Raw genomic sequence first — 27,901 nt, forward strand, 5'->3', positions numbered from 1 at the left:
TAAGTGCTTTTATGCAGGAGAGGGAAAACACTGAGGCCATTTCTGTCACAATGTTGGAGAATTTGCTTATAATTCTCTTGAACTTTAGTGTTTCTGGTTTTTTGTTTTGTTTTTTGGCTAAGTACAGTATACTTTAGTGATGGGACATGATAAGGTAGGGCTTCCCAAGCCCCTCCCTTCCTCTGGGGGCTCTGGGATGGAAACTGTGTAGGTTGGGAGATTCTCAGTGTGTTTGGGGATGAGTTGAGGCAAGGACTCCCCACCAGCTGAAGGTCTTTCTCTTCTTCCTGCATTTTCTGGGGCTGGTGATCCAGAGGGCTCTTACTCCTTGGAAGTGACGTGCACCATAAGGTCTTCCACCCAATTGCTATAGCCAAATTCATTGTCATATCAGAAAATGAGCTTGACAAAGTGGTCATTGAGAACAATGTCAACCCCAACATCAAAGGTGAAAGAATGGGTGTAACTGTTAAAGTTGCAGAGACAACCTGGTCGTCAATGAAGTCCAGGATGCCCTTGAGGGGGCCCTCTGATGCCTGTTTCACCACCTTTTTGGTGTCAGCATATTTGGCACCTTTCTCCAGGCAGCAGGTCATATCCACAACGGACACAATGGAGTTGGAGCATGGAAGGCTGTGCCAGTGAGCTGCCCACTCAGCTCAGGGATGACCTTGCCCACAGCTTTGGCAGCATCAGTAGAAGCAGAAATGATATTCTGGGCAGCCCCTCGGCGATCATGCCACAGCTTCCCGAAGGGGACATCCACCATCTTCTGGGTGTCATGGACTGTGGTCATGAGTCCCTCCATGATGCCAAAGTTGTCATGGATAACCTTGGCCAGAGGGGCCAAGCAGTTGGTGGTGCAGGAGGCATTGCTGACAATCTTGAGGGAGTTGTCATACTTTTCGTGGTTCATGCCTATCACAAACATGGGCATCAGCAGGAAGGGCAGAGATGATGACCCTCTTGGCCCCACCCTTCATGTGAGCCCCAGTCTTCTCCATGGTAATGAAGACCCCAATGGACTCCACAACATACTCAGCACCAGCATTGCCCCATTTGATTTTGGTGGAGTCTTGCTGCTACAAGATGGAGATGGGCTTTCCATTGATGACAACTTTCCCATTCTCAGCCTTGACTGTGCCATGAAATTTGCTGTGGGTGGGATCATACTGGAACATGTAGACCATGTAGTTGAGGCCAGTGAAGAGGTCATTGATGACAACCATATCCACTTTGCCAGGGTTAAAAGCAGCCCTGGTGACCAGGTGTCCAATACTGCCAAATCCATTTACTCCAACCTTCACCATCGTGTCTCAGGGACACAGCTGGAAGTTCAGCAGAAGATGCTGCTTTTGAATGAGGAGGAGCAGAGAGCCTGTTGCTGTTTTTTTAATGATTCAGAGCAGTCCCATCCTTTACATATACTGTTAACTAGCACAAGCTCTGTGTTATGGCTAAACCACCTTGTCTCCAGGGTGAAGCAAAGGGGATAGATTTGAAAGAATAGTCTACCACTGAAGTTGATGCAGCAGAGAAAGCCAGAACGTCTCCTTGATTATAAGAAGAATTTGTATATGGCATGGTGACTACAGTTAATAATATTGTGCTGCATGTTTGAAAGTTGCTAAGAGAATAGATCTTAAGAGTCCTTGTCACAAGAAAAAAAACTGCTGTAACTATGTGCCATGATGAATGTGATCTAGACTTCTTTTGATTGTTTCGCAATATATTACAAATGCCGAGTCATTATGCTGTGCACCTGACACTACTAGAATGCTGCATGTCAGTTATACCTCAATAAGAAAGAAAAGAATTTGTTTTTTGAAAGAAATTCTGTAGAGGAACAGAGGTTTCTTCCTCAAATATGGCATGAGATATTAGACTTGTTTTCTGGGCCCCCCCCCCCAGGAAAACCCCAGACCTAGGAGTGGACATTGTAGAGTCTCTTTTAACTGACTAGACCTAAGATGTGTCTGAGGGGCATGCACTGTCCATGGAGGTGGTGTATGTGTCCGTGGGCCACCAAAGGGTCCGACCTCAGCCAGAGGGTACCCTGTAAAGGGAATTCAAACAGCAAATGGGCATTTGAATGCAGTGAGTGGAAATATTTCTTCCACACTGGCTGTCATTCGAAGCTGAACCAAAGGCCACTTCCCCCACGAGACCTTTTCCATTTCCACCATCATAATCCAGCACTCCTTTCTCTGTGACCTCAGTACAGCTTCCTGAACTCTCACAGAGTTGCTGTTTTCACTTGTCCTCTGGCAGGTGTCCATTAAGTAGCTGCTGGGTGCCCTGCGTGGGGATCACAGAGGCAGACCCCGCTCCTCAGGGCTCACAGTCCAGGCAGTCTGCTGTACTGCTCATGGGCATATTTGTCCATCATGACAGCTTAACACATATTGAAATCTTCTTCTTTAAGATTCGACTCTAAAAGGATTGTTCAGCAGCTGCGAGCCTGCGGCGTTTTAGAAACAATTCGCATTAGTGCGCAGAGCTACCCTTCCAGGTGGGTTGTCTCTCCTTGTTTTGGGGGGAAAATGCCGACCTTCAGGTCTGCTGAGAACCGAGGGAGAGGCTGCCATGTTTTTTGTCAGGTACTTGCATAAGATGCCCCAAGATATTCCCACTCTTCCCTGGGAAGGCCAGAGGGGGCCCCTGGCGGCCATGTACTGGTCAGGGGCCACCATCATCCCATCACCTGTTTTCACTGCTAGTGAACATCACCTCCTGCCTCCCCATTGCTCCTGAGAGGAGGAGATGGAGGGGGAGGAGAGCATAATCATCAGAGTAGAGTATTGGCAAAAAAAACCACTCCTGGTCTGCTGTGTTCAGGGTGAGGTCAAAGGTCAAAGTTCAGAACAGACTCCCATCTACCCCCACTGCCACCCCAGCAGCAGTGGGATCCACAGACATGCCATGTTTCCTCACAGCCACACCTCCTCAGATCTTCTTTGACTTTGCAGGTGGACATACATTGAGTTCTACAGTCGCTATGGTGTGCTCATGACCAAGCAGGAGCTTTCGTTCAGTGATAAAAAGGAGGTGTGCAAGGTGGTTTTACACAGGCTCATCCAGGTCAGTCTTGCTCAGCTCCTGGAATCATGGGCTCTTACCCAGATGCCCATCTCCCAAATGTGTTTCCCTACCCACCTGTCCTATGACTGTGTTGTCATGAATGCCAAAGATGAAAGAAAATATGCCCAAGCATTTGAGTGCTAAGGAGATCAGAGCAGACACATTCACAGGGGCATCATCTCCTGAGAGTAGGAGTCACCATTACGGACCCAGGCTTGAACCCTGACCTCCCCCAGAGTCCTCCTATCATACTCTGACCTCCCACAATTTAAGGAACTTCGATGGGCCTGGCTTATATTACACAGTCAACTGAGCCTGCCACTACACCAGGAGGTTCCCAAACATGGCAGTCCGTGTGGACTTAGGTCATTGCTCTGGCAGTGAGTTTGATAGAAAAGAAGTGGGGACAGAGTTACTATGGCCAGGAAAGGAGGTGGTGAAGACAAACCAAAATAAAGACAGAAACCAGACCTTTCCAGGCTCTGCTCTATTGTAGAAACCACATATGAGAAGCCGAAGCTCCCCAATGGCCTAAGAATCACCAAGCATGCACACAGCCCTCCTACCCCACAGACAGACGCAGACCCCTGAACCTCAAGTTCGTTTCTTCACCCAGTGGCTTTAAACAAGTCACAGTATAAATTTCTAGGTCATAATCAGAAGTTTTCTGCCTTGGGGCACCTGGGTGGCTCAGTCAGTTGAGCATCCAACTTTGGCTCAGGTCATGATCTCACAGTTCACAAGTTCGAGCCCCATGTTGGGCTCTGTGCTGACAGCTCAGAGCCTGGAACCTGCTTCGGAGTCTGTGTCTCCTCTCTCTGCCCCTCCTCCCACCTCTCTCTCTCTCTCTCTCTTTCTCTCTCTCTCAAAAATAAATATACGTTAAAAAAATTTTTTAACAAAAATCTTTTTGCTTTATGTCAAGGAACAGGTGTGTCAAAAATAACAATATTTTGGCACCTTCGAATCTCTTAAACATCTTTTCCAAATACTATAAACTCTGAAGGATTTATTTGTGATTCTATCATTTTTCTCTTCCAGGATTCTAATCAGTACCAGTTTGGTAAAACCAAAATTTTCTTCAGAGCAGGACAAGTGGCTTATTTAGAGAAACTCCGATTGGATAAGCTCAGGCAGAGTTGTGTTGTGATACAAAAGCACATCCGTGGCTGGCTCCAGAGAAAAAAGTTTCTCCGAGAAAGACAAGCTGTCCTGACAATCCAGCAGTACTTCCGGGGTCAGCAAACTGTGAGGTATGGCCGGAGCCAAGGAAGAGGTGTGGAATTGTGTGGCCCACTCTCCTAACTGCTCATCGCTGGGGGAGGGACCTGTCAAGGACAAATGGCCTTTCTCCTGGGGGGTGCAGATGTGTGTGGGTGTCCTCCTGGGGCCAGCCGTGAGTCTACCTACCTTAGGGCAAGTAGTCCTGACTCCGCCTACTGTTCCCATGGCAGCGGTGACAACTAGGACCCTGAAGAGAGGAAGCTTCAATCAGGGTTTTGCTGAAGCGAATCAGAATCCCCAGTGAGACCAGGAAGAGGGACTGGGCCCTTTTTCTGTGGGAATTGAAAATGCCTAAGGCAGGGCCCTAGGGAAGTCCCTAAGTAAATGCCATGAGTAACCACTGACCAGCCTCCCTGCAGATGGGGAGGGGGCAGGCCGTGCCTTAGGGGATCCATGGCAAGGCTCTGCCAGCAAAGCCATCTCCCAAGGGATGGCTGAGTGGAGGGCAGGTCCACCAATCCCAGCCCTCACTGAGTGCTCCCACGAGGCTGTGCCGGGCTGGCCTGTGAGATGGCATTCTTCCCAGATAACAGTGTGTGCTTGCCTGTGTCTGTGCTGCCTCCTTCCTTGGCACGCTGTGAGGATAGTTGAGAAGGCAAGTATTTGAGAGTCAGACCGTGTCACTGAACCTCACCTCTTCCTGAGCTTGAGGCCTGACCTCCAGCAGCATCTGGGCCTGTTTACGTGATTGGCACACCACGGCCTCAGCACCATGGCCTCGGCACACTCCAAACTAGACTCACCATCACACCTCAGGTGACCATCTTACATACACAGCCAGGCTTTCCCTCCTGTGCCCTGGGTCAGTCAATAGAAGCAGTCTCCAGTGCAGGAAAGCCCAGGGGTCTCTTCTTCCCCAACTCATGTTCCCTTTCTGTTTAGGAATCACCAAAGCCTGACAGCTCTACCCCTGCTTACCTCTTGTGTCTGTCCTGTCATTCCATTCCCCCACCCCAGCCCTAGATTTGAACTTCACCACCACTTGCTTTATGGTCCTACAACACAGCCTCTACCTGCTGCGTGTCTTCCTGAAGCAGGGCCTGATGTAGCCACTGTCCTCCTCTTGCCTTTAATGCCTCCTGTGACCCCTATTTCCTACACTCAGTCTCTGACATGAGTGTTCAAGACCCCCCATGGCCTACATACATTCATAATAATGGAAGCTCTGGGAGAACCAGGGTCATACTTTCGCACACCAGAGTAGGTATTCAGTAAATATATTTTTAAATAACAGAATGCCTCAGTGGCTCAGTTGGTTAAGCGTCCAACTCTTGATTTCAGTCAGGTCATGATCTCACAGTTGTGGGTTCAAGCCCCACGTCAGGCTCTGTCCTGACAGTGAGGAGCCTGCTTGGGGGTCTCTGTCTCTCTCTCACTCTCTGCCCCTCTCCTGCTCATTCTCTCTCTCAAAATAAATAAATAGGCTTAAATAGCAAATGGTTTCTATATTTCTAACCTCACTGGCTAGTTTTCTTCATGTATCTTATTTTCTAGCAATTTCAGAGAGATTCTCTTTTTCCGAATATTTCAGGCATGGCTAGGCCTCCATGTGTTCACTGATCCTTAGCCTGAAATGCCTTTTCCAACCTTCACTGTCTACAGAAATCCCACCTCTCCATCAAGGGCAGGCTTACAAGCAGAATGATAGTTCTGTACAATCTCTTTTACAGATCTTTTAGTAGTTATTTTATGTTTCCTCTTGTCCCACTTGGCCATTTGTAAGTCTGTCTGCTACATGAGGTTGTAAACTATGAATGTAAGAACTTTGTTCTTCACTTCTAGTCCTTTAGACAGGAGTTGACAAACTTTTTCTGTTAAAGCCACAACTACTTCAGGCTTTAGGGGCCTTGCAGTTCCTCTCAACTATTCAAGTCTGCCGTTATTAGCCATGAATGATATACAAATAATAGGTGTGGTTGCATTGCCATAACACTTGGCAATAGCAGCAGGTGGAAGGCTGCAGAGTTGGTCCCCAGGCTATAATTTGCCCTGATCTAGAGCCTCTAGCGTGATTTCCCACAAGGATGGATAAGCAGTGCGAAAGCCCGGTTTTGTTTCCACATATGTGAGTGATGACGGATGGATCCACCTGCATGTGAAGAATGTGACAGTTGCCACGTCGTTCCTCTGTCCTAGAGCAGGTCCACACTCAGATCAGGGTGAAAAGGAGACGTGATGAGACTGATTTCCAGTGGGTGTTAGAGTAAATGAGTTGTAGAGTTTAATGGGTAGATTTGCAAGACATTTGAATATTCTTCAGTAAAAAAACAAAAACCAAACTGCTGGAGCACATGGGTAGCTCAGTGGATTAAGTGTTTGACTGTTCATTTCGGCTCAGATCATGAGCTCGTGGTTCGTGAGTTCAATCCCCACATCGGGCTCTGTGCATAGTGCAGAGCCTGCTTAGGATTCTGTTTCTCCCTCTCTCTCTGCCCCTCCCCCTGCTTACTCCCTCGCTCTCTCTCAAAATAGATATTTTTTTTAAATGCTATGCAAGCATGTTGCTCTACAGTAGAAGTCAGTGCTCTGTGAATAACAGATATACTCTGCATTCTTTTAAACCAAGGAAAGCTGTTACCGCAACAGCCTTAAAAGAAGCATGGGCAGCCATAATCATTCAGAAGTACTGTCGTGGATATCTTGTCCGCAGTCTGTACCAGCTGATTCGCATGGCCACCATCACCATCCAGGCCTACACCCGAGGACTCTTGGCGAGGAGGAAGTATCGGAAGGTGCAGCTGAGACCCCATGCTTTCTTAGGGCATGAATTTCCCAGGGCTCAGGTTATTTTTCACCAATCATAGTGAGATCTCTTTTTCTGCGTGAAGACCTTCATAGAGAGCAGGGAGTTCTGATATATGAGTGTCTGTTCACACATGTCTGCTATAGGTGGGGTTTGGTTATTGTTTCAGTGGTCTAGGTATAATAGGATTCTGTGGGTTGATTACAGGAAATTTGTCTTTTGCATTGTGAAAATATTTTGGTAGTTGCATCACTCAACATTGGAGGAGTTGTGAGAGAAACACTGGAGAGCCAATTTATGTTTCCTAATATCTTGTTTCAAAGATGCTGGAGGAGCACAAGGCTGTGATCCTTCAGAAATATGCACGGGCGTGGCTGGCCAGGCGCAGATTCCAGAGTATCCGACGATTTGTGCTCAACATTCAGCTTACTTACAGGGTCCAGCGTTTGCAGAAAAAGTTAGAAGATCAGGTAAGTGTTTGTAAATGAATCTTTCATACGTACTTTTTCTAACAAATTTATTTTATCCTGGGCCAATTCCTCAGCTAATGCTGTTAAAATTTATGCCTGTGTTAGGAGGTTCAAATATTTTATGTGGACCACTTGCTCTAGAAAACAGAAGTACACTGTAAAGGGCTGCTACATGTGGTTGTATAGGTTGTACACTGCACAAGGGCCGCTGCCCAACAGTGCAAGTGCAGCTGAAATCCAGCCTTACTTTGATTTTGCCAACCCATGTGTCCTGGTACAAAGCTGTGCTGCCTCGAGGCAGGGGTGCCTTTTTTTCATCTGCACAAAGATGCTGTCTGCATGCCAAGCCATGCTCCCTCAGGGCTGTGTTGGCTCACGGGAGTTGGCACTTTCTAATTTGCTCAAAGGTCTATATGGTCTAACTGCAGCCCTGCCTCGTTTGGGGAGATTCCTCATACCATTCTCACTGGTAGGAAATAAAATCGTCATGTTCTTAGCCAGTGGAGAAGGACTGTGGAATATGCAGTGTCCAGATCTATAAAACTCACCCCTTGGTCTGCCCGTCTCAAATAATCCCGAGATTCTCCTAAGGTAAACTTGAAACTTAGCCACAAACGATGCTATAGGGGTCCTTAGTGAAGGGATGTGTAAACAGCTTGAGGTTTTGATGCAGCTTTCATCGTTGTGCTGTGGGGTGACAGGCCTGCATGTTACATGGGTCGTGCAGAACAGTAAAATGCTGCTGTGACACCTAGGAGCAGGGCCCCTGCAAGTCCCCATGCTGCCCGGACTCCATTCTAGGTGTATTCATTTGCTAGGACTGCCATCACAGAGGCTAGAAGTCCAAGGTCAGGGTATTGGTATAGTTGGTTTCTGCTGAGTTGTCTCTCCTTGGCTTGCAGATAGCATCCTTCTCCCTTTGTCTTCATGCCGGCTTCCCTCTGTGTGTCTGTGTCCTAATCTCTTCCTAAAAGGACACCAGTCATGCAAGAATCAGGCCCACCCATATGACCTCATTTTACCTTAAGTTTGTCTTTAAAGACCCTATCTCTAAATATAGTCACGTTCTGAAGTGCTGAGTATTAGGCTGCAATGTGTGAACAGTTGTGGGGCAAGCGGGCAGCAGGGGACACAATTCATCCTACAGCATTAGGGTTGTCTTGGAGCTCCAGGAATGGGCTGGTCCCACACTAAATGCACCATCAGCTCAGGAAGTTTACCTGAGAAGATCGGCCTTGCTGTTTTCACTGGGATGAAGATGGTCACACATGCCATCATAGTGATACATATCATGGATTTAGATGCCACATCAGAGATTGTGAGAAACGAATGGAACAGCTTCTTCATTTTGGATAAATCCCTAAACATCTCCTGTTTTTTTCCTCTAGAACAAAGAGAACCATGGGCTGGTGGAGAAAGTGACCAGCCTGGCTGCTCTTCGAGCCGGTGACATGGAGAAGATTCAGAAACTGGAATCAGAACTGGACAGGGCAGCTACCCACAGGCACAATTATGAGGAGAAGGGGAGGAAATACAAGGCTGCCATGGAAGAGGTCTGTGCCGGGTGCGATTATGGAAATATATGCGAGTCTTTCCGTGCAAAAGGTCACAGTGCAGCATTTTCCAACAAAGCAGATTTCTGCAGAGCAGATCAGATTTCCTGTTGGCTTCCACTACCAAAGGATGCCTAGCTTTTAGGAGAAGAGAGATCAGAGTCCTAGAGTCTGGGGGAAGAGGAGGAGGCTCCCACTTCAAGAAGCAAAACATAAAGTTTCCTCTTTTTTTCAACTATTATGAAGTGATGAAAGCCCCTTTAAAGAGAAGGAGCCCTGGCTAGATGCTTCCCTCTCTTCCAGGATGATGTCGGTCCCTGTCGCTTTCCCATCTGGTATGTGTCCTGGCATATGCCTTCCCCAAAATAGCAATGAAAAGCTTGGAGCAGGTTTTCATGTCTGTAGTGCAATAAAACGAGCAGTAGCTAGAAGTCGGACATCCCAGGTTCAAATCTTGTCTTCGCTGCCGTCTGGCTGAGCATCCTTGGGCAAGTCCCTTACACCCTCTCTGAACTTTAGTTCCCTCATATGTAAAATGGGAATAACAACAAGGGACTGCCAGAGTTGTTGAAATGATACAATTGCCAGATGAAATAATTTAGCCAAGTGCCTACCATAGAGCCCTGCGCAAGTGTGAGCTACAGTTTTCTAAAGAGGTAGTATTTATTACCCTCCATTCTCATACTTTCTCAAGTTCTACAGCGTCCAGGTTTGTGGCGGCCTGGAGCCCCAGGGCACCTTCCCCGTGGTCCAGCACCCAGCTGATGCCGTTGCCCACGCTGCCGGTCACCAACCTTCAGCACCAAGTGGCCCCAGCTGTCAGCCCAGCAGATATTTTACCAGGAGAAGCTAAAATAATAGAGTTGCTGTCATGATCACACATCCTTACTGCATAATAACACTCTCAAAGTGTGGATTCACTTTATATATAAATTATTTCTATCATATTAAATACATAAATACCTTGGCTATCGAGAAGCTTCAAGAAAAGGATGGAGGTGCTTTCTTGACTTTGAGGAGACCTTGGATTTGGCTCTTTTTTCTTGATTTCAGCCGTTGCTGGGTCACGTTGAGAGCCAGTGCCTGAAGTCACATGGAGCTCTTGCACGTGAGTGGAGTACAGACAGCATCTTGCATTGGGCTGGTGCTGGCTGTTCTCTACGGATAGGAGCTGAGCTGGATAGATGGATGGATAAATAAATAAAAATACAGCTTTTCACCAAGAAAGTCTGTGGTGACAAAACTGGAAGTGAGGTTTTCAAAAAAGCTTTTTCTCTTCTCTTTGCTAGAAATTGGCAAAGCTTCAGAAGCATAATTCAGAACTGGAAATACAAAAAGAGCAAACAGAGCTGCAGCTTCGAGAGAAGACTGAAGAGTTGAAAGGTAAAGCCCAAGGCGGCTCGATGCGAACATTCACGTGCTCACCTGTCTAGTCATTAGGGAAATAACTACTGGGTATGAACGGAGTTTTAGGCAGAACCAGGAATCTGCAATGTATACCCAGGGAAATGAGGGTATTTTTTGCCTCACAGGGAATAACTATATTTAAGTTGTGGTAACTTTACCCTACAGAGGCATCTGTTTTATTTCCATCTTTTGTCAGACAGCACGATAATCCCTGTCTCAGAACCGTCTGGGCCATTTGCAAAATACAGATGGCTGGGCCATAAGCCTGGAGCTTTTCCATCAGAAGATGGGGTGGGAGCGGTGTCTGTGTGTGTGCATGGGTGTGTCTGTGAGTGGTGGTGGCCGGGGTAGTTCAGGCATCTGTCTATATTTTTAAAAACCTTTGTGGTGATCCAGATGCACAGTCGGGGTGATGCCGGAGCAGTGTTGTTGCTGGCCGAGGATCTGTAGTCAGATTTCAAATCTGTCCAAATGACTTGGTCTCAGTGGCACCCCCTCCTCTGCTTACTGCCCCGGCTCTGAGTGAAGGGCCCTGCTAAGCACTTGAGCCACATCACCCCCAGGCTGTCAGAGTCAGACCCTTGGAACCAGCGGTATCCCTTTCATTCAGGGATGTGGAGCAGCTTAGCTCTGTCCATCCATAGCTTTCCAACTCAAAATCTGATTGCAAGCCCTTGCTAAATCCCGATAGGAACAGGAACCTGGGGGCTCCTGACCAGATGGTTTAAATGACCACACCCATTTAAGAGGATTGTTTCTGTAAGCTCTGACAGGGCAGCAGGGGAGTGGGAGTTCAGGCCTGGGGGCCCAGCACACACCTCAGGCCCAGCAGGCCGTGGATACACCAGGCCGGAGGAGCACAGGTGCCCTGGGGGTTCAGGTCAGAGTGTGGGAGAGACAGATGTCAGGAGGAGGAAATAAACATCCTGAGTCCTGGCCAGCAGAGCAGGAAGGGCTGTTCAGATGACGCCCAGGATGGGAGTGACCTCCTGCTACAGGTACTGCACATCCTCCACCCTGCCTCTGAGGACTGATGATGTGGGCCTTGACTGACGCACGAGGTCAGAGTTCTCTGAGGAAACCTTGGACCTGAATTAGGGAAGAGCTTGTCCACCTCCACCTCCTTTATCACAGTACACTGCTCCAGGGTATATTTGCTCTTTCTTCTAACGTTAGGTGGATTTTCCCACAAGAAAATTTAAATTCCCACAAATGCATCCTGAAAGTTACATAGTTGATAGCGTTGACCTGTTTGGGTCCATAATTTTATATATCCTTCTAAAAAGTGCTTGAAAACTTTCAGTCCCAGTGTTTATAAACCGCTTATGTTCTGAGTGTCCCTAAACATGGCAAACAATGTTTTGTGAAAAGCACCAGTCTTCGATTACCCTGTGACCTATTTATTACTAAGGGTTGTTATCGAATGTTTCCCCTTTTTGAGATTCCAATGTGGACATCAGCCCCTTGCTCCCGGGGAGAAAATCACATTTGGGCAGCTCTTTCACCCCCTTGCAAATGGCCTAAGATGTAAGCACCAGAACTGAAACCAATTCTGTGAGTGAACGAAAATTAAAATTATATCAAATATGCTGGCTTCTAAATTAAAGCTTAAGCATTTTTCTAGTATTTTCTGGCTGACTCATGACATTCTGTAGCAGTTATTTTGATTGAGGGACATTTGATACCTCATTTAACAAACTATTAAACTATTGGCTTTTTTTTTAAACCAGTAATTCAGGGTAGTTATCATCACCTCATCCCTGGGCTCCCCTCTGGGGCAGAATTCAGAAATGGGGTGGAATTCAAGGATGAGGTATCAGCTATATACAAATAGAGATATCAGGCTTAATGGACTCCTCCCGTTTTGAAGGGCACCTGTTTGGTGTGGATATGCTGGGAATACAGGCCTGTCACAACTTCAGAATATCCAGAACCCCAGTGATGATAGCCTGGCTTTCCAGTGTCCCCTCAACCTATGCTTTGTTGTTAGAGACTCTTGTACTGAATGCAACAGGAGATTTGTTATACTTCCTCTTACCCAGATAAAGACAGACGCTTCATTATTCTCTTGGTTGTCATGAATGAGTGGTTCTGAGCCAAGAGAACCACTATGGTTCCCCTCTCCCCATCAGGGGACATATGGCCCTGTCTGACAGTTTTGGTTGTCACAACTGGAGCAGAGGTGCCGCTGGCTTCTAAATTGACCATTTTCTTCCCAAAGGAAGAAACCCAAAAGGGTTTCCATGTAGTTTTCATAATGTATATTGTCTCAAAGCCAATATGCCTTTTCAAATCAAACAAATGATCCTCAGACCAAAAAAAAGTGCTATAAATGAAACTATTCACACATTCCAACAGAACCAATTTGTCAGAATGATTATCCCCCGCCCTTGTCTGTATTTCTGATTTATAAATTATAAAAGTGACAGTTACCCTCTCAAGTCCTACTAGTCATAAATATCCCATGACTGTTCTCACATTCTCACTTTCTTAAACATGACATGAAACAATGGAAGCGTTGGTTTGCAGATATATTTCAAAGAGCATTCTCTTTTCACAGAAAAAATGGACAACCTCACCAAGCAGCTCTTTGATGATGTGCAAAAAGAAGAGCGACAAAGAATGTATGAAACCTAGTTTGCCTTAAAGTTACTGCCTCCTTCTCTCTCTCTCTACTGTTTTATACTTTGCTTCTCGGCTTGCAGCTAGCAGGTCACAGATACAGGATGGGGGGGCAGTGAATCTTTTAGGAAATGAGAGAGTCAGACGTGTGAGAGCCACATCCCACAGTGTGCGCCTTTCAGACACTGCACAGTGTCTGCATCTGTGGGCAGTGGACCACCGTGAAGTTCTCGCTTTCCCATCATTGCTAAGACAGGAGTTCAGAGACTGCCACCCCTTTCAACTTCCATCAAGTCCAAGAAGTAAAATTACTGCCCAGGAAACCAACGTTCCTCCCTCCCCTGTCTGTTGTGTCTGTTAACTTGACTCTTGTCCCAGATGATAAGGGATGGAACGCACCTCACAACAGTTAAGGCAGGTCCCCATGACCTTGTACGGTACCAGTCCCACCTTCCCTATCTCAATACCGAACGCTTTGTTCATTTCTAAAGACTGCAGTCTGCGCTCCCTTCTCTTAGAGTCAACTCAAAGGTTTTAGAGTTCCAAGTAGGGATGCGTGGCAGGGTGCTGGGGAGAAACAAAATATTCCTGGCATCTTTCTCTTCAGGGCTACAAGGCTCAGGCTGCCTGGGGTGATAGGATATATATATAACTTCCTGTGCATTTAGTTGGCAGAAGAGCCTGGGTCTGCGTAAGGAGCAGGATGGATGCCACAACTTTAGGGGAGGAAATGTCACCAAGGAGCTCCAAGAGTTAACAGATAGACAAAGTGTTTCATGATCCTATATGAGTTTTAAAATAGGGATATTTGGCTCTTCACCTTGAAATTTTTATTTTCCAATGAACTCTTAAGTTTAAGAGAGGAGCTTGGTTCTTGGCATCTCATGGTGCACTGGGGTTGCTTGGGAGCAATCATTTCAAGAAGGGGTTTGGAGAGGCAGGCCAGGGCCAGGTGACTTTAAACTTATTGTAGTCCTCATAAGCACTCACCTGTAGCTTGATCTGGCCCTTGATCAGCTGACAGGGGACATTTTGGCCCCTGTCACAACCCTCAAGGAGCGTACAGATGCCAGCAGTCTGGGAGGGCGGGGGACACTCCCAACCAGCTTAGGTACAAGTCTGAGATTGTTTCAACATAGATTCTTGGTTGCAGTTTTCTTCTTTTCAAGGTACTTTACTGGCCTCTTAGGAGCTCTGTGGATTTTTGAAAAATGTAAAAACAAGGTTAAGAAGTTTGTTAGTATCTCTAAAAGTGAATGAAACAAAAACCTATTGGGAATGTGACTCTCTTCCTTGGGATTTTCCCTTTGGGCTATGAAAGCAAGTCATAAAATGGACTGAGATGACAGCCTGGCAAGTAGAATGGTGATTTAATAAACTCCTGGAGCCCTAGGACTGCTTCAATTCTGACTACACCCCCTCCCCCAGCCCCGGGCTGTGTCAGGCTGGGCTAGGTCACATCTCTCTTTGGTTACTTATTGTCTTGGTCAATTGTCCCATATTTCATTGAGCAACCATCTCACAAGGAATTGAGTTTCCAGGGACTTTGGTGTACCTGGATTTGCTGTAGTTTATTTTAGAATGTTTGAGTGGCTGGCCCCTTTGACATGTTAAATGGCTGTATTAACTTATTTAGGAACTAGCCAAACCATTCTAGGATCCTTGGAACTTGGCAGGGGCTAGTACTCTGCTAAGGGAAGAGACCCCTCCAAGAGACCACAGGGAACCACACAGAACTAGGATGGATTCAGAAATACAGTATCCCAGCCACCACTGTGTCTTTGAGTTCAGCCTCCCTACCCTGTGTTTCTTGCGTGTGACCATAGTAGAGCCACATTTATCAGATCAGAAGGTATAAGAAACTTCCCTAACCTAAGGGGACAGGAAACAGGTAAGAATAAGGCCATTGTCTATTGGAACTGTCACAGTAGATCCTAATTAACTTGTCTCCTTTCCAAGTCTCCTCTTACTATTTTCAAAATGATGTATTGTTCTAATTCAGGTTAAAGAAATTTAGAGAAATTCTGAGTTAATTATTTTTTTCTTTTGCACCTAGACTTCTTGAAAAAAGTTTCGAACAGAAAACACAAGACTATGAGAAGCAGATCTGCTCTTTGAAAAAAGACATTCAAGCTCTCAAGGATGAGAAAATGCACCTGCAGCACCAACTGGAGGAAGAACGTGTCACCTCCGATGCCTTAAAGGGGGAGGTGGCCCAACTGAGCAAGCAGGCAAAGGTAGAAGGGGCTTCTCACTGCCAGATGAGCTCTTGGGCTAAGTTATCTGACCTGCACAGAGGGAGCAGTTTCAGACTCCCACAGGATCAGACATCCAACAGCATCTGTATAACGACCAAAGTCAAAAGGACCCTGATCCCTTCAGTTCTTCTGAGGATGAACCCCCAAGCTGCCTTTAACTTACCAATAATTGGTTTTCCTATTTTAAAACTCAGCTTTCTAACTATTTTCTAATTATATGAAGCTATTCAAATATGTTGACCTAGAGAATATGTTCAAATTAAATTAAAAGTTGATGTGAACCCTTATTATACAACCCATCCCATTGTTGTATTTCTATAAATACCTGTATTAAAATTAAACTACCTTATTATCAGCATCATATATTTTAAATTGTTATCAGAAAATCCACAAAAGCAATGATCCATGTTAGCACAGTCAAGGCGTAACTGAATTCCTTCCCTACCAGAAAACACAAAACTGCATGTCTCTGTGTTCTTCAATGCAAAACATTTCAGTGTAAGTTTAGAAAGCTTTTAAGCTTCCATGAAATAAGTGAAATGCATGTTAGTAGAATATTGTTAAGATTATGCAAATATTCTCTGTAACTGTCACGGAATAGCCATGCATGGTTTTGAAGAGCTTTAGGAATCACAGTCTTCTCTTGACTTCCTGGCAGAACTGTCTGTATTCTCTGGACCCCAGTTTCCTATTGTTTAAAAGGAGGATTTTGGACTGTGGGATCAGAGAGGATCACGTATCGCTCTGACTGCTCCATAAGAATGGAGCTCACATAAGACATGTCAATCTGTGGGAGTCGTGTCATCTGGCTAGTCTGCATCTTGGGAAGTCCTATGGCTGCTCTTGGAGTGAGGCATCACTATTTGTCACGCACTTCCGCTTTGGTAGCTAAAACTGTGTTCCAAACTCTCGATGTGATATATTAAGGAGACCAGTCTGATTTTCACAGAAAATGAATAACATTATGATCATATATGACTTGAAAAATTTATTGAAGTGTTACCAAAAGAAGGTCTTTGGGATTGGATGGTCCTGGGGCCCCATCAGCTTGCCATGTGACCCTGAGTGTGCCATTTCACCTTATGGAGCCTCAGCTTTCTGTCTAAACTATTACTGTATCACCACATGGGCCTGTTGTAAGGATTAGGTTGTGTATGTAAAGTGATCAGTAAATGTCAGTTGGATCCGCCTTCTCACCCTCTGAAGAAACTGGAACTCTAGCCCTTAAACACTTAGACTGAGAAAATATCAAGGAGGGGTTATTTCCCTCTGCATGTCTCCCCTAGCTACAAAACACACACATGTGATTCTTTCTCAGGCTGACCTCACAAGGTAATAAAGGCAAAAGACAGCCTCTTCCCCACAACGTGTGCTGCCTCTCAGTGGACCCTCATCATACCCCCACAGCCAACTGCTAACCTCTTGGGTACCCCTGGCTCCGCCATGTGTCACATTAAAACCTGGCAGGAGCCCAAACCCACAATTATGAGGGTAGTGGCTTGTCCACATCCCTGAATCCTAGAGTTCACCATCCAGTGAAAAGGAATTTAGCCTCTTAGGTTTTACTTCTCTTGGGTCCTCTTCCTCCCCACAGCAGCCCACCCCTGTAGTAAGGAGCTATTTCTTCCCTTTATGTGGTAAGGAAACTAATTCTGTTGCTACAACCAACTACATCTGGGAATAGGTAACAATATTTTGAGCAGTTAAACATGCTTCAAGACCTTACTGTGTAGGTAGTGATGATTTAACAAGATTTTAACTGGGTAAGGATGTCTTGGGTAGGTATACAACACAGTAAGAGTATTCTCTTTGTCTGACATAAACCATAATAGCTGTTTTTTTCTTCATCTGGTACGGTCACTGCTGTGATACAGACAATCTCTGAATTTGAAAAGGAGATAGAGCTACTTCAGACACAGAAGATAGATGTGGAGAAACATGTGCAATCACAAAAACGGGAAATGAGAGGTAAGAAAAATATGAGTCACTGAGCCCACAAGTCTGGTTGGTTTGCTGATTGGTTGGATATGTGGTATGTTGAATAGTTGGTTGCCTTCGTAGTTGGGTGGTTGGTTAGTTGTTTGGTTGAATGGCCAGTAAGTTAGTTGATGGTATGGTTAGCTGGAGACTCTGTGTGACATCTAGAGAATTGGAACCACATTCAAAAATGTAATTTATATCAGCTCTGCCTCTTCCTCTCAGAAAAGATGTCCGAGATCACCAAACAACTTCTTGAAAGCTATGACATTGAAGATGTAAGAAGCAGGTAATCATTTTTGCATTACCAAATATTTAGGAACATGGAACACATGAGAGAGATGATAGATTTTCTTACCCTTCCTTATTTTCCAGGCTCTCTTTGGAAGATTTGGAACATTTAAATGAGGATGGAGAACTTTGGTTTGCTTATGAAGGACTGAAGAAAGCAACACAGTGAGAAATTCCCCCTCAGAGTTCTTTTTTTTATTTTCAGAGATGATAGATAGAGGAAAGTCAAAAGTTTATATTCCACAGATTTGACACACAAGGGAATTCCTTACAGTAGGATGATCTAGTAATCACTCGAAATATTTTGAGAATTAAATAATGAGTTGAATAATGGAAAACAATCTTTTTAAAGGATAAACTTTCAAGTAATAAAACCCATAACCTGTACAGTAAAAACAGATTATAACAAATAAGTTAGCCAGGGTTGTTATAGAGATAAAACTGTGTTTAAATTTAAGGAGTTTGCTGTAATTTTTTACATACAACCTTTATTTTTAGGACAACTTTAGGTCCACAGCAAAATTTAGCAGAAAGTACAGAGATTTCCCTGGTATTTCCCTTCCCCTGCCCCCATGTAATCAGCATTAGAATCCCCCACCAGAGTGGTATGTCTATTAAACTGATCTGTCATTATCATCAAAAATCAGTAGTTTACTTCAGGGTTCACTGTCGGTGTTGTACATTCTATGAGGCTGGACAAATGCATAATGAATGTATATTGTTGCATCATACAGAAAATATTCTTAAACTATTAACATGCAATTTTAATAGTGTCTATAATTTCTTATTATTAACTGCATGTTAATGCACATAATGCTTCCTAACTAACTAGAAGGATTTTATAATCCTGTGTACACAGTTCCATAGCGTATAACTATGTGTACATAAGTAAAATTATATACTTAGCATGGCTCTAATTGTGAATTTTCATAACTGCTGCACATGTACACACTCACAGTCAACAACATGGCAGAATAAAAACCAGTGGTTAATTTGTTGACCCGTCCTCTGACAGTGTTTTGGAAAGCCATTTCCAGTCCCAGAAGGATTGCTATGAAAAGGAGATTGAAGCTTTGAACTTCAAAGTGGTGCATCTAAGTCAAGAAATCAACCACCTGCAGAAATTATTTAGAGAAGAGACTGACATCAATGAAAGTATCCGTCATGAAGTTACCAGGCTGACATCAGAAAACATGGTATGGTCTTATCTGTGGGCCCCAGGTGTGGCCATTATTCTAGAGATGTCATTTGTTAGTGGAATAAAACTCAGTTTCTTGGCAGTAAATGATGGATCAGAATTATGTTTTCTAGGAGTGAAATAACTGAGTCAGAGGATAAAACTATAGGGGTACCTGGGGATGTGGTTCATTCAGTTAAGCACCCAACTCTTGATTTTGGCTCAGGTCATGATCTCACAGTTCCTGAGTTTAAGCCCCATGTCAGGCTCTGTACTGACAGTGAAGAGCCTGCTTGGGATTCTCTTTCCCTTTCACTCTGGCCCTCCCTGGCTCATCCTCGTTCTCTCTCTCTCTCTCTCTCAAAATAAATAAACTTAAAAAAAAGAACTTTGTTTTTAAAATTAATTAATTATTTTTTACAAAGAAGATAAATCTATAAAATTACCCTAGGCTGGAAAGCACTTTGATGTGAGAGGTGGTTTGTTTACCATAGAATGGGTCCAAATTCTGGTGGTGTGTGTGTGTGTGTGTGTGTGTGTGTGTGTGTGTTTAAACCTATGTATTTTAAGTCTAGCCCTAACCCCTTGGCAAGTGACAAAAAAACCCTAAGGTAAGAAGGGTAACTCTTGAGTGGGACATGTGTTCAGGTCCATTCTTCTGCTTGTGCTGTGAGCAGAGATGATGTGCCTCTTATCTCATTTTTCCAAGGGCTTCTCTCTTCCAGGATTCCTTCCTTCTGAGTTTGTCTCATCTTTTCTTCCAACTCAAGCCTCTAGCCACTGAGAAATGCTATAGGAATCTCCTCAAAGAACATCCCTTTCTTAACCCCACTTCACCTGCAGTCACCACCCCATTTTTTGGGGGGAGCTGGCCAGACTTCTCAGTGGCCACCTAACTGATTTCTCAACTCATCCCCCATTTACCCCACAGCCACCTTCTTTTTCACCCTCATCTTGTCTCTCAGCAACATCTGGTGACATCATCACTCCCTCTTCATGCCTGCTTTTGTTCTGCCGCCTTCCACGATACCACACTTTCCTGGGGTTTCTCAAGCCACCTCTCTAGAGGCTGCACCTTGTCACCTTTCTTACCATTTCCTTCTCCTCTGCCTAACCTGAGAGTGTTAGGAAATTGCAAGGCTGCGTCCCAGGTGAGGAGACGTGACCATGGGCACAGCAAATATGTGGAACGGTGATTAAGGCCCTTCGTGTCTTTGTTTATTCTTTGGATGAAATGTTAGTGAGGAATAATGTGGAACATACATCTTCATGCACAAACAAGTTTTCTTCATTTGCTTCAGAAGCACAGTTGTTCTTACAAACTTGGACGACAGAAAAGCCATTTACCTAACTGAGGGTGGAGGTGAATGACATTTAAAGAAATACAGAAGACAAGGATAGAGGACTATGAGACATACTGGACCATTCCAGACCTCCACTAACAGAGCAGTGCACCGCCTGGAATTCACAGGGCGTGGGGGGACCTCTTTGAGATGATTTTCCTGTTCCTGGATGAGGAGATGGCATCTCTGGGCCTTGGCCAAAAAGGCTGCCCTCTGTTTGCTCACATTGCCCTCATCTCAGCAGAGCCCCTCCCACCTCCCCGTGATGCCCTCCAGACTGTGTACTTCCTTCTCCCCCTGGAGAGAAGGTTGTAGCATGTAGCCATAATGCCAAACCAGTCTAATACCTCAGCTGGCCCTCACACACAACTATGCTAGATGTACGCTCCTTGGGGTTAGACTCCTAGAGGGTTCAGTTTGCTTCTGAGTAGCTCTGAGATTTTAAAGTTCAGAGATGAAAGCGTTTTATATTCAAATATTTCTGATTCTTCTCTAAAGATGATCCCAGACTTCAAACAGCAAATTTCAGAGCTGGAGAAGCAGAAGCAAGATCTGGAAATCCGCCTGAATGAACAAACTGAAAGCATGAAAGGTACCTGCAACTGTCACGGAAGTGCTTTTAGAACATGGTTTCCTGTGTCCTGGAAATGACAGAAAAGTCATTGTACCCAGGGATCTCAGACTCTGATTCTCCAGGGGCCCAGCCAAGTGACAAATGTGAGAAGGGGGCTGAGTGGAGGAGGCAGTAAGGTGCCCCAGCCTCCGAGCTCCATTGATTGTTGCCAAGTAGGCAAATTGGCCTCAGTGTTGTTTGATAGTCTTATTTTTTTAACTCAAAATTTTTTAATTAATTTATTGAGAGAGAGAGAGAAAGCATGTGGGAGGGGCAGAGAGAGAGGGAGAGAGAGAATTCTAAGCAGGCTCTGCACTGTCAGCGCAGTACCCAAAGTGGGGCTCAAACTCAGGAACCGTGAGATCATGATCTGAACCTGAACCAGGAGTTGGACACTTAACCGACTGAGCCACCCAGGTGCCCTCGATCCTATTTTTAAAGAAAAGCCAGAAATCCATATTTTTATGTGAAATATGACAACTTTAGAATAATGGCTTTAAAACTTTTTAATTTTTTGTCTTTATTTTGGAGAAAGAGACAGAGCATGAGTGGGGAAGGGACAGAGAGAGAGGGAAATACAGAATCTGAAGCAGACTCCAGGATCTGAGCTGTCAGCACAGAGCCCGACGTGGGGCTCAAACTTATGAACTGAGAGATCATGACCTGAGTCAAAGGCGGATGCTTAACTGAGCCACCCAGGCACACCTAAAAAAATTTAAAAAAATTTTTTTTTAACGTTTATCTATTTTTGAGACAGAGAGAGACAGAGCATGAACGGGGGAGGGTCACAGAGAGAGGGAGACACAGAATCTGAAACAGGCTCCAGGCTCTGAGCTGTCAGCACAGAGCCCGACGCGGGGCTCGAACCCACCGACCGCGAGATCGTGACCCGAGCCGAAGTTGGACGCTTAACTGACCAAGCCATCCAGGCGCCCCACACCTAAAAATTTTTAAACATTGTTCAGACCAAACAAAACCTCTACCAGGAAACAGCTTAGGACCCCTGATAACTGAAAGCACAACCAAATCCGAATCAGGGTGCCATATAGCCCCCAAAGTAATGGCAGGTCTTCTCACTACAGGAAAACTGGAAGAATTGTCTAACCAGTTGAACCGCAATCAAGAAGAGGAGGGAACACAAAGAAAGTAAGTGTTAATGTGTATGCTTGTGATGTTCATGCTCACGTAAATGCTTTTCTTTTCTGAAATTGTGGGAGATACCAACATATGTTATTAAGCCAAAACAGCAAGGTGCTGATTAAGGTAATATGATGCATTACCATTTAAATGTGAAGGAAAGAAACACATATGTACACACACACACACACACACACACACACACACACACACCCTGGGAAAACATACAAGAACCAAAACATCGCCTGCTTCCAGGGAGGGTAACTGGATGGCTGGCACACAGAGGAGGGAAGGGGACTTACTTCTCACCACATACTCTTTTATACTTTTAGAATGTCATGCCCCACACGCAGATAATCTGTTTAAAAAACTGATGAAATAAGATTGTGTGTGAGAAAAGAGATTTTCTTATAGCAAACCGTTTAGAGTAAGACTTGAAATCTGTGCTGACAGAGAATCTTCAGTTAATCGCCCCAAATTTGCATTCTGACCAGCAGAGGGCCTGGCGCTCTGGTGGAGCCTCGTGAGGAAAATTTTTGCTGCCAGCTCACTGACATACTTGATTCTCAGGGCAATACATGGACACAATATGTCCTAGAGAACATTTTTAGTCATGTGACTTCATTGGTAGGAGAGGGATGAAATGAGGGCCCCAAAGAGTAGGAAAGTGGGGAGACACTGTCTTGGAACTCTTGATGGGCTGCTGCTTCTCTCTGATCCCTGGCTTTTTGAGAGTCTGGTCCCCAGGCCTTTCACGAAGGAGATAATCATCGGGCTTTCTGTCTTAAGGGCATGAGTGGTTGTGGATGCCTCGTGGGAGCCCTCAGCAGCCCCTGGCGGAGTGGAGGCAAGAATCTCCATCAGGTTAAGGAGACCAGGGCAGTCATAGACAATTTTATACACAGCCAGCCCTGATCTTTGCCCCCACCCCCCCATCCCCACTTCGAGGACATTTCTACTCGAGTACTATTCACCCTATACATAAATTGGCCGAAGTATTTTTCTGCCTTTGGAAATAATCAGTTTTTGCTATGACAATGAGTGACTTCTCCATGACAGTCAAACTGTTACACAATTTCCTTTATCTCTTTGTCAGGACCTTAGAGGCCCAAAATGAAATACACACCAAAGAGAAAGAGAAGCTGATCAGTAAGATTCAAGAAATGCAGCAGGCCAGCGAGCTCTTGAAGAAGCAATTTGAAAGTGAAAGTGAAGTCAAGAGTAGTTTCCGACAGGAAGCATCTCGGCTCACTATGGAAAACAGGGTGAGAACTTTCCCAACTTGATAAATGACTGTGTGCAGATGTCACTGAAGGGGGGAAGGGGGAACATGTCACCTAACGCATGCAATGAACAGCCTCCGTGAGAGCAGTGTGTTTCCTGCTCTCGGGAGACAGGTGGTCTCTGAGGTTACAGCCTGCTGCTGAGCCTTGGGGGCTTAGCACGGGCCACACAAGCAAAGTGTCCGATAAAGTAAAGGGAGGATGAGAGGAGACATGAGCACTGTCCTACAGATGGCACCTGTCTCAACCGTTCTGGTCCAGAACACACCAAAAATGACAGGCTGATGTGGGAACTTCCCTAAGCAAGACTTTCCACAGTGAGGGGCCCTCCTTGCTTTGCAGGTGTGCCCTTCCTACAGTTTTTCAAGTCAAAATGTTCTTCTGTGAAATGATCATGATGGTAGATGACAGACACCTTAAATTGTTAAAATCTTCATCACATTTTAAATGCCCTTGTCAAAGAAATTCAGCTACTCTAAGTCAGTCCCCAGCAATTCTTTTGAAATTTTATTGGTGTGTGAAACCCACAAGCCTGAGAAGTACCATCATGGCCCATGGGCCACTTTCTTGGGAGTCAGACTGCTCGGGCCGCTTCCTGGCCTTTGAGCCTCCCAAGTCTATGACCAGCGGAGGGCTCCCTGGGCAGTGGTCAGCACCCTGGACAGGCTGCATCCCAGGCTCTGCATCCTATTGTCAGGACCCGCCATTTCTTTTTTTTCCCCCAAAGTTTTTATTTAAATTCCAGTTAGTTAACATACAGAATAACATTGGTTTCAGGTGTAGAATCTAATGATTCATCATTTACATACAACATCCAGTCTTCATCACAACAAATGCCCTCCTTAATACCCATAACCCATTTAACCCATCCCCCTACTCACCTCACCTCCAGCAACCCTCAGTTTGTTCTCCATAGTTAAAAGTCTGTTTTCTGGTTTGCCTCTTTTTTACCCCCTATGTTCATCTGTTTTGTTTCTTAAATTCCACACAGGAATGAAATCATATTGTATTCATCTTTCTCTGACTGACTTATTTCACTTAACATAATACTCTCTAGTTCCAGCCACATCATTGCAAATGGCAAGATTTCATTCTTTTTCATCGCTGAGTAGTATTCCATTGTGTGCATGCACGCGCATGTGTGTGTGTGTGTGTGTGTCTGTGTGTGTGTGTCTGTGTGTGTCTGTGCGTGTGTACCACATCTTGTTTATCCATTCATCAGCCAGTGGACACTGGCTATTTCCATAATTTGGCTATTGTTGATAATGCTGCTATAAACATTGGGGTGCAATGTTTATAGCAGTATTATCAAATATTACAACAGCATTAAATACTCTGAATCAGTATTTTTGTATCCTTTGGGTGAATACTTAATAGTGCAATTGCTGAATTGTAGGGTAGTTCTAGTTCTAACTTTTTAAGGAAACTCCGTACTGTTTTTCAGAGTGGCTGCACCAGTTTGCATATGAGTGAAATCATATGGTATTTGTCTTTTTCTGACTGACTTATTACACTGACCCCCAATGTAAGGGGGTTCCCCTATATTCACATCTTCACCAACACCTGCGGTTTCCTGTGTTGTTGGTTTTAGCCATTCTGACAGGAATAAAGTAATAGCTTATTGTAGTTGTGATTTTTATTTCCCAGGTGATGAGTGATGTTAAGCATGTTTTCAGGTGTCTGTTAGCCATCTGGATGTCTTCTTTGGAAAAATGTCTGTTCATGTCTTCTGCCCATTTTTTAACTGGATTATTTGTTTTTTGGGTGTTGAGTTCTATAAGTTCTTTATAGATTTTGGATACTAACCCTTTCTCAGATATGTCATTTGCAAATGTCATCTCCCTTTCTGTAGATTGCCTTTTAGTTTTGTTGATTGTTTCTTTCACTTTGCAGAAGCTTTTTATCTTGATGACGTCCCAATAGTTTGTTTTTGCTTTTTTCCCTGGCCCCAGGAGACCTAACTATAAAGAAGTTGCTATGGCCGATGTCAAAGAGGCTACTGCCTTTGTTCTCCTAGTATTTTGATGGTTTCCTGTCTCATATTTAGGTATTCATCCATTTGGAGCTTATTTTTGTGTATGTTATAAGAAAGTAGTTCTATGTCATTCTTTTGCATGTTACTGTCCAGCTTTTCCAACACCATTTCTTAAAGTGACTGTCCTCTGGTTATTCTTTCCTGCTTTGTCAAAGATTAATTGCCCATATACTTGTGGGTTCATTTCTGAGTTTCCTATTCTGTTATATTGATCTATGTGCCTATTTTGTGCCAGTACCATAAGGACCCCCCATTATCTCACAGAAAACCATGAGGGGGTAAAATCTTATTTTGCAATATCAGGATTTAACTTTGATGAAGAATTATATCTAAAGAAATCCAAAGAGTTTAACATTTAATAGAAAGTAACAAGTTCCAGTCAGGAGCACCTAGATGATGTGCAACTTTTTTTGAGGGAAATAGAACTTTCTCAGTGAATAGCCTGTATTCAGACAGTAGAGAAGCAGCTTCCTACTGAGCACGTGTGGGTGGCTGTCCTGACTTCCACAGCAGTGCCTCTGTGTGTCCCTGGGGTCTCGGTTCTGTGTCTCTGGAGAAACACATTAAGAACTTTATCTGTTCTTACAAGTAGGGGTGTGGGTACAGTTCCTTCCCTACTATCTCAGCCCATCCTAAAATTCATGTAATAATAAAAAAAGTCACCAGTCAATGAGAGCCTGGAGGAAACCACTGTTCACATTTTGATTTATTTTATTCCTTTCTTCTTTTTTCTACCATGGTAATACACATTTTATAAATTGGGGTCATACTGCATATAAAGTTTTAAATTCTATATTTTTTCTCACACTATATTGAAGATACTTTCCCATTGTCATTGATAATATATGCAAGCTGTCATTTTAATACCTAAGTCATAGGATACACAACAATTTATTCTACCCACTATTGTTGGACATTGGATTTTTTGGCTAAAAGTAATAACACTATGATGAACACTCTGAACAAAATCCTTGTTCACCGGGAGAACTGTTGGAAGGGAGAGGTAGCCACAGAGTAGAAACAGCACAGTTTCCATTGGCCCTGAGAGTCCCCAGAGGGCACATGACTATAGTGATTGTATGGTGGGTACTGCTGGATCTGAGAAGCCTGAATCTTTTCTGGGCCAAAACCTTTGGGATTTAGGAAGAGCCTAAACATTTTGCCCTTTCTAAGACATATTTGTAGGCATCCGAGACCCTGCTGGTTTTTGAGCCAAATTCAGCATGAGCAAGGCCACTCCATTATTAGGAAGGAAACACAAAGCCAGGACCCAAACCTCTGAAGTTTCTCTGCCTCCAGACTCTGATATCCAGAGAACCTATTTTCACACATTCATATTTCTAAATTATCTACAAGGGGCACTACTTTATTAAGAAAAAATAGATCAAGATAAATATGGCGTAGCCATACAATAGGGTGTTTTTCAGCCACAAAAAGGAATGAAATACTGACACATAGTACAACATGGATGAGCTTCAAAAACATGCTAAGTGAAAGAAGCCAGACACAAAAGGCCACATATTATATGATTCCATTTATATTAAGTGTCCAGAAGAAGCAAATAATATAGAATCATAAAGCAGATTAGTGATAACCAAGGACTAGAAGGGAATAGGGGAACAAGAGGATGACTGCTGAAAGTTACAGGTTTCTTTTAGGTGTGATAAAAATGTTCTAGAAATCGATAATGGTGATGTTTGTACAGCTGACTTTAGAAAACCATTTGGTGTACACTTTTTGAATGAATTATATGGTATGTGAATTATTGTTCAATAAAACTGTTACCAAAAAATAGATTAAGATGCTTCTAAGCTCATGTCCTTGTTTCTTTTGATTTCTGTAGGATCTTGAAGAGGAGTTAGACATGAAGGACAGAGTGATTAAAAAGCTCCAAGATCAAGTTAAAACTCTAAGCAAGACAATTGAAAAGGGTAGGAAAAATAACATTCCCTTTCCTACTTTTTGGAACTGTCAGCTAAGGTCCACAGGCACCGTTTGATTCCTGATGTGGTCCAGAGTCTTTAATACTCAAAGGAATGATTGTCAACTGGTGAGGTTGGGGGCTCGGTGATGGACTAATGGAAAGATCCTTTGGGCCGAGGATAGCTCACCAGCCCTCAGATAATTCCAGATGCACTCATGTAATTGCAAGGGACACCCTGTAATGAATACTTTTAACCTCTTCTGCTATTAACTCTCCCCTTTTAAAAATGAAACTGTAGGGGCGCCTGGGTGGCGCAGTCGGTTAAGCGCCCGGCTTCAGCCAGGTCACGATCTCGCGGTCCGTGAGTTCGAGCCCCGCGTCGGGCTCTGGGCTGATGGCTCGGAGCCTGGAGCCTGTTTCCGATTCTGTGTCTCCCTCTCTCTCTGCCCCTCCCCCGTTCATGCTCTGTCTCTCTCTGTCCCAAAAATAAATAAACGTTGAAAAAAAAAAAAAAAATGAAACTGTAATCAAGTTTCAAACGTAACTGCTTTGAAATTCTCTTCCTCTCCCAGTTATAGATGATTAATATCTCCATTTCTATTAGAAGAAAGAAGTAGAGAGCTAAGAAGCCAGACAGTAGTCCTGAATATGAACTTCACATTTTGAATGTCCTCATGAACTCCTGTGAAAAGGCCCCTAGGCT

At 44.3% G+C, this 27,901-nt stretch overlaps 1 protein-coding gene and 1 pseudogene across 1 annotated transcript in view; one reads left to right on the plus strand and one right to left on the minus strand.

The window, feature by feature from the left end:
• MYO5C (myosin VC) overlaps positions 1–27,901 on the plus strand; it is a 94,634-nt gene that overhangs the window by 41,583 nt on the left and 25,150 nt on the right. Inside the window, exons 17-33 of the mRNA XM_047074655.1 lie at positions 2,426–2,512; positions 2,970–3,081; positions 4,123–4,334; positions 6,932–7,097; positions 7,432–7,578; positions 8,967–9,131; positions 10,421–10,514; positions 13,099–13,162; positions 15,217–15,397; positions 17,293–17,386; positions 17,621–17,684; positions 17,771–17,851; positions 18,702–18,882; positions 20,705–20,798; positions 21,902–21,965; positions 23,053–23,221; positions 27,118–27,205. Coding sequence (XP_046930611.1) covers positions 2,426–2,512; positions 2,970–3,081; positions 4,123–4,334; positions 6,932–7,097; positions 7,432–7,578; positions 8,967–9,131; positions 10,421–10,514; positions 13,099–13,162; positions 15,217–15,397; positions 17,293–17,386; positions 17,621–17,684; positions 17,771–17,851; positions 18,702–18,882; positions 20,705–20,798; positions 21,902–21,965; positions 23,053–23,221; positions 27,118–27,205 — 2,063 coding nt within the window. The remainder of the gene's footprint in view (positions 1–2,425; positions 2,513–2,969; positions 3,082–4,122; positions 4,335–6,931; positions 7,098–7,431; positions 7,579–8,966; positions 9,132–10,420; positions 10,515–13,098; positions 13,163–15,216; positions 15,398–17,292; positions 17,387–17,620; positions 17,685–17,770; positions 17,852–18,701; positions 18,883–20,704; positions 20,799–21,901; positions 21,966–23,052; positions 23,222–27,117; positions 27,206–27,901) is intronic.
• Positions 322–1,301, minus strand: LOC124508580 (glyceraldehyde-3-phosphate dehydrogenase-like; annotated as a pseudogene).

Source organism: Lynx rufus, unplaced genomic scaffold (assembly GCF_022079265.1).
Source record: "Lynx rufus isolate CCGP_SWC_20201006 ecotype Redwood Valley unplaced genomic scaffold, mLynRuf1.p SCAF_13, whole genome shotgun sequence".
NCBI classification, from domain to species: Eukaryota; Metazoa; Chordata; class Mammalia; order Carnivora; family Felidae; genus Lynx; species Lynx rufus.